The sequence below is a fragment of the Neophocaena asiaeorientalis genome, unplaced genomic scaffold (assembly GCF_003031525.2).
Source record: "Neophocaena asiaeorientalis asiaeorientalis breed wild unplaced genomic scaffold, Neophocaena_asiaeorientalis_V1.1 scaffold14, whole genome shotgun sequence".
Classification (NCBI taxonomy): Eukaryota; Metazoa; Chordata; class Mammalia; order Artiodactyla; family Phocoenidae; genus Neophocaena; species Neophocaena asiaeorientalis.
The window spans coordinates 1,643,150-1,654,290 of NW_020175192.1; the positions used below are offsets into that span (position 1 = coordinate 1,643,150).

Genomic DNA, 11,141 nt, shown 5'->3' on the forward strand with positions numbered 1-11,141 from the left:
GAGAGGGGCGGGGCGAGGGGGCGGAGCTAGGGGCGGGGCGCCGTCGGCGCTCCGGGCCAGGAGCGGTGGGCTCGTCCCCGGAGTAGCCGCCGGCGCCCCGCCCCGGGTGGTGTTCTCGGCGCGCGTCGCCGCGCCGGCCTGTCCTCGCGCTTAGGTTCGCGCGCCGCTCGGGGTGGCAGGTTCGGGGCCCAAGGGCGATGCCTGGAGCCCCGGCGGGTCGTGAGGTCTCCAGACCCGGAGGCAGCTGGTTTCATCACCCGGGTCGCGGAGTAGGCAGGTGGTAATGAGTCTTTAGAAGGGAGGCTGAAGCAGCAGCAGCGACGGAGAAGGCCCGCGTTTCCCTTCCTGCTGGAGGGGGCGTGGGGCGGTCCAGCGTCGCAGCCGTTAGGACTGACTTGGCCAGGCGTCCGGGAGGATGTTTTGGACCCAGTTTCTAGGACCCCACGTTCAAGGACCAGTGAGTTTCCCAGAAAGGTTCAGGTACTGCCAAGATGAAGAGCTGTGTTTCGCGCACAGCGGCAGCGTGGGCAGTAGCAGGGTATCGTGCGTGGGGAAGAGCACTCTCGGAGGGAACGCGGCCCACCGCCCTCGGGGCTGCTTCATCCGGGAGGTGCCGCGGCCGGAGTCCGAGGAGGGACGGTCTTCTCTTGAGAAGAAAACCGCAGAACGGAATGATAGTGATCGTTCGATGTCTGCACGGTGCCATTTTCATTCAGCCAAATTCAGTGTTCACAAGTTTTACTACGTTAAGAAAATGTGGCCGTAACTTACGACTGTAAGTGGATAATAGCTAAAGAAATGAGAGTTAGTGGTAAATCATACAAATTATTTATAGCTAAGTAATTACAAAAGCAAAAGCAAATATTCAGTTTGGGGGTGGGGACCTTTTTAACAGGGAATGTGGGTGCATTTTATAGGTTTGATAGAATATGAGAGGAACAGAAATAAGAGTGTCTAGAGCATAGAGAGAACTTTTTTTTTAAGATTTTAATTAAAAAATATTTTTTTATTTTTGGCCGCGTTGGGGCTTTGTTGCTGCACACGGGCTTTCTCTAGTTGCTGCAAGCGGGTGCTGCTCTTCGTTGCCATGCGTGGACTTCTCATTGCGGTGGCTTCTCTTGTTGAGGAGCCTGGCGCGGGGGCTCAATAGTTGTGGCACACGGGCTCAGTAGTTGTGGCTCACGGGCTTAGTTGCTCCGCAGCATGTGGGATCTTCCCGGACCAGGGCTCTAACCCGTGTCCCCCTCATTGGCAGGCGGATTCATCTTATCCACTGTGTCACCAAGCAAGTCCCTTTAAAGAGATCTTGAGTATTGATGTTTCCCCTTCCGAGAAGGGGATAGAACACTTAACACTTCCAGGATTCGGTTCAGTATGTCCTACTATTACCTCTTGATTTATTAGAATTTCTGAAAGCTGATGAATTGACCTCCAGGACTTCCGAAGTGAAGGAGTAGGTCTGGAGATGGTGATGTGATCAGAGGCATTCAGTTCCCACCTCCCCATTTCTAATGATATGGCAGAGGGAATCTAAGCATAGGGAAGACCCTTCATTGGTACTGCAGACTGGTTAAGGATGACATTCACACATCAGAAATACTGAGTTTCTGCTGGCTGTTAAATAGTCGATTTAATCGAAAGAAGGGCTAACCTGCCTCTAAGCCCTTATCTAAAAGAACAGTTTGGGGAAGTAAATGGGAAAGATCTTGACCTCAGAAAGAACCTGCATTGTAGTCCTTGAGTCTGGAGGCCCTGAGTGCTGAGTTTTACCAGTGATTGCTACCATGTTTGTACTTCTAGAGGCACTTCCAGCAGGAACCTTCTAGGAGTCCTTTTCTCACTTTCTACCTGATGGCAGTGGGAACATCTATGCTGGGCAAAGAAAAGGGACTGCCCCAACGGTGGGTTAGAGCTTCCTGATCACAGCAGAGTCAGGCTCAGGCGTACCTCACTTGGAAGAGGAACTGTGGAACACAGATGCAAAGCACCCTAATTTATTTAGCTCACTAAATCCTTGACCTGGAAGAATAAAATCACAATAAGTTTAAGCTCTTCCTAGCTCCCTTTATCTGGGCCTAATGGACATATTTCAGTTGATTAAGAGGTAATTCGAAATGAATACTTTTCTCTATTTCTTTCTCACTACGATTTAACTAATTTGATTAATTCATATTTGTCATACTGATTCTAAGAGAACCAAAAGCTTCTTTTTCTCAGTGCATAGTTATAAATGTGCAATTTTGTTTTACAATACGCAGAAAATCACTGGTGAAAAAATAATTAATACAAATTCACTCTATAGCATGTATTTTTACCTGAAACTTTTAATGTCTTCAGTATAAAAGTTAAGCATTAAAAACTGAGATAAACAGATAGTGGACCTATACGATTTACCCTTGTGTATTTAGATGTGTGTGGAATCCCTGTATCTGGTAGTGAAGGTTATTTACAATATCGCTGCACGTGGGCCTCGACCTCAGCCTCCCATCACTTAACTCTGCCACCTGCGTGCATCTATCCACATGGCTACCTTTTAATAAGAATATTTTTTTATAATGTAAATTCTTAATCAGCCTGTCCTGTTTAGATTGTATATGTCATTGTATCTGACATTCTTATAGCTGCTGTGTGATCAATCAGGTTCCTGTAAGAAATATTGCTTTTTAAGAAGAACAAAGATACCATGCTGGGAGGGGTGACTTATATTCCACATTAGTGGTGGTCACTTTAGTTATAGGATTTCAAAAGAAGTACATTTTTTAAAAATTTACTTGATTCAAGTCTAGTTGATTTATAATGTGTTAATTTCTGCTGTTCAGCAAAGTGATTCAGTTATGCATATGTATACATTCTTTTTCGTATTGTTTTCCATTATGGTTTATCTCCGGATATTGAATATAGTTCCCTGTGCTATACAGTAGGCCCTTGTTGTTTATCCATTCTCTATATGTAATAGTTCGAATCTGCTAATCCCAAACTCCCACTCCATACCTCCCCCTCTCCCACCCTTGGCAACCACAAGTCTGTTTTCTATGTCAAAACAAGTACATTCTCAACAAACTAAGGTAATAAGGACACAACTAAACACTGTCAAAAAAAAAAAAAAAAAAAAAATTGGCAGGGCTGGGGTTTTAATCAAATGCCTCCTTGGTGTGTTAACACCGATGTAAGCTAGTTCTTTTCTAAGCAGGAAAGTCTGGGTGTGCCTTTTTTTTTTGAATAAGATTGGAAAACTGAATTATGTCGTCTTCTTAGGTTTCCTCTTACTCGACCCAGTCTTTGTAAAAAATGGGAGGCAGCTGTCAGAAGGAAAAACTTTAAGCCCACCAAGTACAGCAGCATTTGCTCAGAACACTTTACTCCGGACTGCTTTAAGAGGGAGTGCAACAACAAGTTACTGAAAGAGGATGCTGTCCCCACAATATTTCTTTGTACTGAACCACATGACAAGGTAATAAGTGTTTTAAAATATTGGGTGGTTTTCTGTTTATAAGATTAATGTGTTCACTGTGGAAAATCCAGAGTAGTGTTAAGAAAATAAATGTTGCCTGGAACCCATCACTTGTAAATAACCACTGTTCACAGTGAAATACTTTTAAAAAATACAAAGTGCAGTTTATTAAAGTTAAATATCCTCACACTAAGAAACTCAGTCTAGCTTCATAACTTACTTTGAGATCACTCTGTAGTCCTACTTACATGTTGGTAAGTTTTGATTTTTCTTTGTCAGTGATAGTTCAGTTTCAAAGTATTTTTCCCCTCAGTTTTAAGTGCTTAATATTTAATTAAATCTTAATAATCATTCTGTGTTTCTTGTATCCCATTTCTACTTCAGAAAGAAAAGTACAATTAACACTTGAACTGTTTTCTCATTTTAGAATGTTTCTATACCGAGGAGACAGAAATGAGTCTAGTATTCTTAAATTCCACAGATGAGTTCTTGTGAACGGTTTCGTCATGAAACTGAAACGTGCTCTGCATCTTTGTTTTAGAAGGAAGATCTTCCAGAGCCCCAAGAACAGCTTCCCCGACCTCCTTCAACACCCCCGGTTTCCCAGGTTGATGCTGCTATCGGGTTACTCATGCCTCCTCTTCAGACCCCTGATAACCTCTCCGTTTTCTGTGACCACAACTACACTGTGGAGGACACCATGCACCAGAGGAAGAGGATTCACCAGCTCGAACAGCAAGTAGAGAAGCTCAGAAAGAAGCTCAAGACCGCACAGCAGCGGTGCAGAAGACAGGAGCGGCAGCTGGAGAAGCTAAAGGAGGTCGTGCACTTCCAGAAGGAGAAAGACGACGTCTCCGAGAGGGGTTATGTGATTCTACCAAATGACTATTTTGAAATAGTTGAAGTCCCAGCATGAAGAGTGAAATTTTTGTTGGTGTTCAGTGGGGCAATACCACCTACCCTCTTCTAGCCTGTAGAGGAGTTTCATTTGAAAAAAATTACACTTGGTCACTTGTATAAAAACAGTTCAGAATATTTTTTTAAAAGAATAAATTAGATATATACTGTAAAATTGTAAATGTTTTGTTTGTAATTTCAGGGTTTTTACATTTTAACAAAATATTTTAAAAGTTATAAACTAGCTTCATTGTAAGTTGGTTTCAAGATTGGGGATTTTTGTTTCTTAATTTGAGTATTTATAGAAATGATATGAAAATAAAAAGTAAAGAGAATGATAACAGTGCAGTAAGGATGATTTAAGTTTAAAGTTCAAAATGAACAGTTTATTCATTTAGAGAGAGAGAACTTAGTCACATTTTAAATCAGAAGCATGGGACAATAACTTCTCAGAATATATATATATATATATATTCTTATTCACATATTCTTATTTGTAAAGTCAGCAGATTCATTTATCTTTCTTAATCATTTATCAAAGATAAATTGGCAAGTCAATACTTAAAAAAAAAAAGATTGGTTGTCTTTAGAGCAGAAAATGAGTCATTCCATACCTAATCAAAATGGTTAAAAGACTTTAAAGAATGGATTTTTAAAAAGTGGACCCTTCTTTTCCCCCCACTGTCTGGCATTATAGAATTAGAAGTGTGTCTCCACTGCAAGATACATTCTCCAGTAAGCAAAGTAGGCATTGTTATCAGTGAGGTAATATGACCAATGACCAATGGGGGCTGATCCACGGCTTGCCTTTTTCTCTCACTGCGCCGAGCTAAGGGACATCCAGTCCCCAACTGTAGGTGTACCTGCATCCAGATCTCTGCCAGATGTGTTGTGTGGGTAGAGTTTGACTTGTTCCATAAGGTGAAAATCTTGCACTTGACTAATTGATTTTGGTCAAGGCTTCACATAAAAAATGATTTCTTCACTTTTACCACAAGTTAGAAATTACATCGCATTTACCTTAAGGAGTGATTTGCATTCGAAAGCATCCTGATAGGTAATGTTTATTTTACTTAATGCCGAGACTCAAATACTGAGGTTTCTGTTCAAACTGTGAGTTGTGTTCTGACTTTGTGAGAAAGTTTACATATATTTGAAGTGAAAACAGTTCTGAGTAAACAAGTACTGCTGTAGGAATTACCTACTGAGATTTAGAGTAACTGCTCCAACTGTAATTATTTCATATTTCAAAGTGCTGCACAGACCTTTGAAGGCTGTATTAAAGATACTCAGTGGTGATGTCCAAGAGTGTCTTTTGTAGACCTGATTTGCAGTGTAATTCACTGCCATGCCAGTACTTTGATTCATGGAGATTCGATTTTTTATGAACCAGTATTTCAAAAATAGAAAATTATGATTACTTGAAATTATATCGTCTGATAACACTTAGAACTAACTCTAAGGAATCAGGATTTTTTTCTAGTTATTCGTGAGTCTCATCACTGTTTTTAGAAGCCACAAAATCTCTAAGTAGTTTGTTTTTACATTTCATCTCTCTTAACGATTCCTGGAGAATATGTGGGTAAATATTTTGCAAAGTGTATATCTTAAATCTAAATTGTCATCTTCGTAAAAAAAATCTGTGTGTGTGTGCGTCCATGTCCTCAGAACCAAGAATCCAACATTGAATTGTAAAAGAGATCATCATAATTACTTAGTGTCTTAGCATTATGATTTAACCTGAAGCTACTTTTTTTTCATGAGACATAAATCCCTATTTGGAGAGAACTGAGCAAGCAGCATGTATGCCAACTGTTTGCATTTAAATCATTTATTATGTTTAACATAGGGAGTTTGAGATACAGGCGTTTATTTCTGAATATGAAAGGAACATTTGTTGAAATGTTTTAAAAATTCATTTTGTTAAAATTCATTTTGTCTATTGTATCGTTTATGACATTGCCAAGAGAAGGAGAACATTTAGGCTAAAATAGGTCCTCTTCAATCATAGTGAAACTTAGTCTGAAACAGCAGGGACAAGGTCTCAGTCTGGAAAAAGTGGGGAGGAGACCCTTGTGAGTTTCACCATAGTATAAAAGATGACATTTATTTTAAGCACCGATAGTGACATCCTAAAGTTTCCATCTATGAATGATATAATTTGGCAATAATAGAAGCAATAACTGTTTCTTAATAGAACTGCTAGGAAAACTGTAGAATTTTAGAATTAGAATGGACCTGAACACTTGCTGAACCTCCAAACCCTGCAGAATCCCTTTGTGAAATACTCCTGACAACTGGACATTTGTTCTCTGTATGCCATTTACATTTAAGCAATTCTGTTTAGAGTCTTTAAAATGGGTTTCTGGAATAGAGTAGAATTTGTTACCAGTTTTTAAAATACTTCTTTATAATGCAACTATAAACTTTGCTTTAAACTACTGCATAGTTTGAACTATCAAATTCCAAATTAAAGAAGTTTCAAAATTTTGTAAAATAATCTAAATGTTTATTAGTTGTGTACCTGTTATGTGTACTAAAAATAATTCTGTCATTACAGTAAAGAAACATTGGTGTCTAAAGTTATTAGCAAAAATTTTTGCTTGCAAATTCAAACACATGAGGAGATTTTTTCTTTTAACTATAATTTGTGTAATCCCTTTCTTAGAAGTATAACCATAATGGTGAAGGCAGTTGAAAGTTTCACCTCATGCGGGTTTTTTGTTTTTAGATTGAAGTAATATTCTCTGATCATCTTTAGTTATTTAAAAAATTATGCACACATACACATACCCACAACCTATGGCTTTTATAAAGTCAGTCATAAGTGACATATCTAAAAGTCCATGTGATCTATAAAAAGAAAACTCCAGCTGTGTTCCAGAATTTTAAGAAGACAGCCAACTATGAATAGCATTTAAAGGAAAAAGAGAACAGATTTGCTTCTTTGGTTATTACTCTTCCTGATATTGGGGACCCTGTGAATTGGATAAGCAGTGAGTGAAGAGCATTGCTCTTGGCTGATGGTAACCGGTGTTTCTGGACATTACGGTTTTATATAGTTGTGTATTAAAATGCAATCCTTGATGTGAAAGAAAAATATCCAAGCAAACTGATTTACACACAAGCAAAAAAGCAATTATAAGTTTGGCCTTAAAATAACAATAGTTTGCTTGAAGTAATATTCTCTTACAATTCCATGTCTGGATACATTTTTTTTTTACCTTGGATGTGGTTTTACTGAGATTTTTTTTCTGAATGATACATATTTTTTTAAACTCTCAAAATCTTCAGAATTTTTATTCTTTCTAAATTCATAGTTTGGGTTTAGAGATTACAAAAGTTTCATTTTTTAAACGTCATAAGGGATATGAATAAACTTTCATTGTTTTAAACTATTTTTGGTGAGACAAACTGTACAGGATTAACAATAAGTAGGTAAACAGCTTCTGGAATGACTTCATGAGAAGCTCTGAACTCCTCCATACCGTAACTACCGTAGGTGGTGAAAAAAAAGAAAAAAACATTTAAAATCTGTGCATGTTGTCCTAAGGGCATACAGCAGATGAACATTCAGGAACATCTAAATCTCATAAGAAAGTTAAGACTGTGTGGCATATATGTTACTTCTCCTCCCAGTTCCCAACCGTGGGCTATAGTATGTATCTCCCAGTGAGGGGAGGCTGCCAGTATTTCTCAGGCCCCCCACCTTTGTGTTGCAAAGGCTAAACTCCAGGCGAGTGCAGCCAAGAGGTCAGGACTCCCTTCCTCCACTCAGCTCCCACTATAGGATGGAGGCTCTACCTCAGGTGCAGCAGGCCAAGAATACTGGGACCCTGATCACCTTCTCCCTAATATGCTCAAAGGGTGAAGTTTCCATGCCAGCAGGGGCAAGTCAAGGGGACCAGAGGCTACAGTACAAGCAGAGCTCTGCTCGTAACGCAGGCATATGAGTGCTAGAGAAGCAGGCCCCACTGCCAGCTCCAGAAGTTGTCTGAGGTTTTTTCCTCGGGGCTGCGGCAGGCTATAAGGACAGAGAACTTTGAAGCTCTCCCCAAAGGAAATTATTTTATTTGCAAGTGTGTAGGGGAAGTTCACGCCTAAGGCACTCTCAAGAACAATGGAGAACCAGGTGGTTAGCAATTAAGAGGAGGCTGGTAGCTCCACAAGAGCAACAAGCTAAATTGTACAAGAGAGAACAAGCTAATTTACCAGAGAGAGCCAGGGAAAGAGGCAGGTAAGAAAAGAAAGATCTGTTAAAACCTGTCACCCCAAGTGACTGTGTGCATGCCCAAGGCTGCACCTTCTAAGGAATGAAACCAGAGACATCACACTGAAGGGAAAATAAACCTCACTAAATTAGTCCAGCCAAGTGATTAAATAAAAAAGAAAACAATCACAGCAAGCCAGAGGTGGGGGTGGAGAGTAATTGGAATCAGTGTTCAGAAATCCCACAATATATAAAATGCCCAGTTTTTAACAAAATGTTATGAGACATGCAAAGAAACAGGAAAACATAACTCATACACAAGAGACAGAGTAGGCAATAGAAACTGTGAGAGAGCCCAGACGTCAGAATTAACAGACAAAGACTTCAAAACAGCCATTGCAAATCTGTTCAAGGAACCAATGGAAACCATGCTTAAAGAAGTAACGGAAGATATAATGACAATATCTCATCGAAAAGAAAATATCGATAAGGAGATACAAATAAAAAGGAACCAAATGGATATTCTGGAATTGTAAAGTACAATAACCAAAATGAAAAATTCACTAGAGAAACTTGATAGTGGTTTGAACTGGCAGAAGAAACTCAGTGAACTTGAAGGTAAGTAGAGATCATGCAAGCTGAATAATGAGAAAAAAGAATGAAGAAAAATGAATACAGCATCAGAGAAACATAGTATACCATTGGACACACCAATATATGCATAATGGGGGTCCCAGAAGAAGAAGAGGAGAGAGAGAAGCTGAGGAGGGAGGGAAGGAGTGGGGAAGGGAGGGAGAGAGACAGAGAGAGGAACAGAAAAAAATATTTGAAGAAATAATGGCTGAAAACTTCCCAAATTTGAGGAAAAACGCTACTCACACAGGAAGCTCAACAAATACCAAATAGGATAAACACAGAGATCCACACCCATACACGTCATAGTAAAAATGATCAAAAGCAAAGATAAAGAGAAAAATTAGAAAGCAGCAAGAGAAAAGTGACTATTTATATATAAAGGAACACCAATACAATTAACAGCTAAATTCTCATTAGAAAAAATAAAGGCCAGGAAGCAGTGGGATGACAAAGTGCTGAAGAAAAAACCTGTTAACCAAGAATGTAATTATGTAACTATGTAATGTTACAAAACTATCTTTCAAAAATGAAAGTGAAGAAAGAGGTTTCTGGGAAGATGGTAGAGTAGGAAGCACCAAGAATCTGTCTCCCAACCAAAGCAACAGTAGTCCTGGCAGAGTCTATCTGATATAGGTAATTGGAACTCTGGAATCTATGAAAGGCCTGTAACTTCCAGGGGAAGGCTTGGATGGTAAACAGTGGTTAATTTTGGTCAATTCCAGCTCTTAGCTTAGTGGCAACTACCCATCTCACACCTCCAGCCCATGCAGGCAGTGGAGGAATTGCAGGAGACCTTGCACACAGCTTGTGAGAGCCATGGTGGGCAATCAGGTCCTTTCCTCCAATATCAGAAGTCTGTGTTCTGTTTGCTGGTTGCTCCTTCTGATCACAAAGGTACAGACACAGAGGTGGGCAGCCATCAGCACACGCCCCTCACTACTGCAAGCTGCTCCGCCTCTGGCTAAAGTGACTTCAAAGGATTTAAAGAGCTGGCGCCTTCTCCTCCCCACTTCATTATTTTCTCCCATTTTCAGAACCAGGCATTAAAGACTAGGGCTCTCAAAAGCAACTGCACATACAAGGAAAGCAGAAAGTCACCATGCATACCCAGGGAAAGGCTCAGGCTCAGAAAAGGCCTGAGATGATCTTAAGTTTACACTTCATGTTGATCCTTGACAGATCCTTAGGAGACAGCCTAAAACAATAAAAATATAACAAACAAACAAAACAAAACCAGAAAAACCCCAAACCCAGTAAACCCTGAGGAGGAGGTAGAATCTCGTTACCACATCATTAGATCCAAACGTCCAAAAAAATCATAAAGCATTCCAAAAAATAGGCAAGTATGGCCCAATCAAAGGAAAAAGTAAACCTACGGAACTGTCCCCGAGAAAGACAAGAAACCAAACCTACTAGACAAAGACTTTACAACTGTCTTAAAGATGCTCAAGAACTAGAAAGGAAGATATGGAGAAATCAAGAAAACTATGTATGAGCAAAATGGAAATATCAATAGGTAGAAAACATTTAAAGAAACCAGAAATAAACTCTGTAGCTGAAAAGTACAATAAGAGAAATGAAAAATTCACTAGAAGGGTTCAAAGGCAGATTTAAGCAGACAAAAGAAAGATTCAGCAAACATGAAGCTAGGACAATTGAAATGATCAAGTCTGAAGAAGAGAAAGAAAAATGATTAAAGAAAAGTGAACAAGGCCTAAGAGACCTTTGAAACAACAATTAATACAGCAGCATATGCATGGTGGGAGCCCCAGAAGGAGACAAGAGAGTAATAAGACATGAGACATGTAAAAAACAAAAAGCAAAATACTAGACACAGATCCAGCTATATCAATAATAGCATTTAATGTGAATGGATTAAACAATCCAATCAAAAGGCAGAGATTATCAGAGTGGATAAGAAAAATAAGCTCCAGGGCTTCCCTGGTG

At 39.6% G+C, this 11,141-nt stretch overlaps 1 protein-coding gene across 3 annotated transcripts in view; it reads left to right on the forward strand.

Moving 5' to 3' along the window:
- The window catches only part of THAP1 (THAP domain containing 1), a 7,437-nt gene extending 527 nt beyond the window's left edge, over positions 1 to 6,910 (forward strand). Inside the window, exons 1-3 of one of the 3 annotated variants that reach the window (XM_024765014.1) lie at positions 77 to 775; positions 3,256 to 3,451; positions 3,993 to 6,910. In XM_024765014.1, the coding sequence (XP_024620782.1) occupies positions 492 to 775; positions 3,256 to 3,451; positions 3,993 to 4,367 (855 nt within the window). In that variant the 5' untranslated portion in view covers positions 77 to 491 and the 3' untranslated portion in view covers positions 4,368 to 6,910. Of the gene's footprint in view, positions 1 to 76; positions 776 to 3,255; positions 3,452 to 3,932 lie in introns of those variants that run through there. The other 2 variants (XM_024765017.1, XM_024765015.1) reach the window with 2 other exon arrangements.
- Positions 6,911 to 11,141: the final 4,231 nt, after the last annotated feature.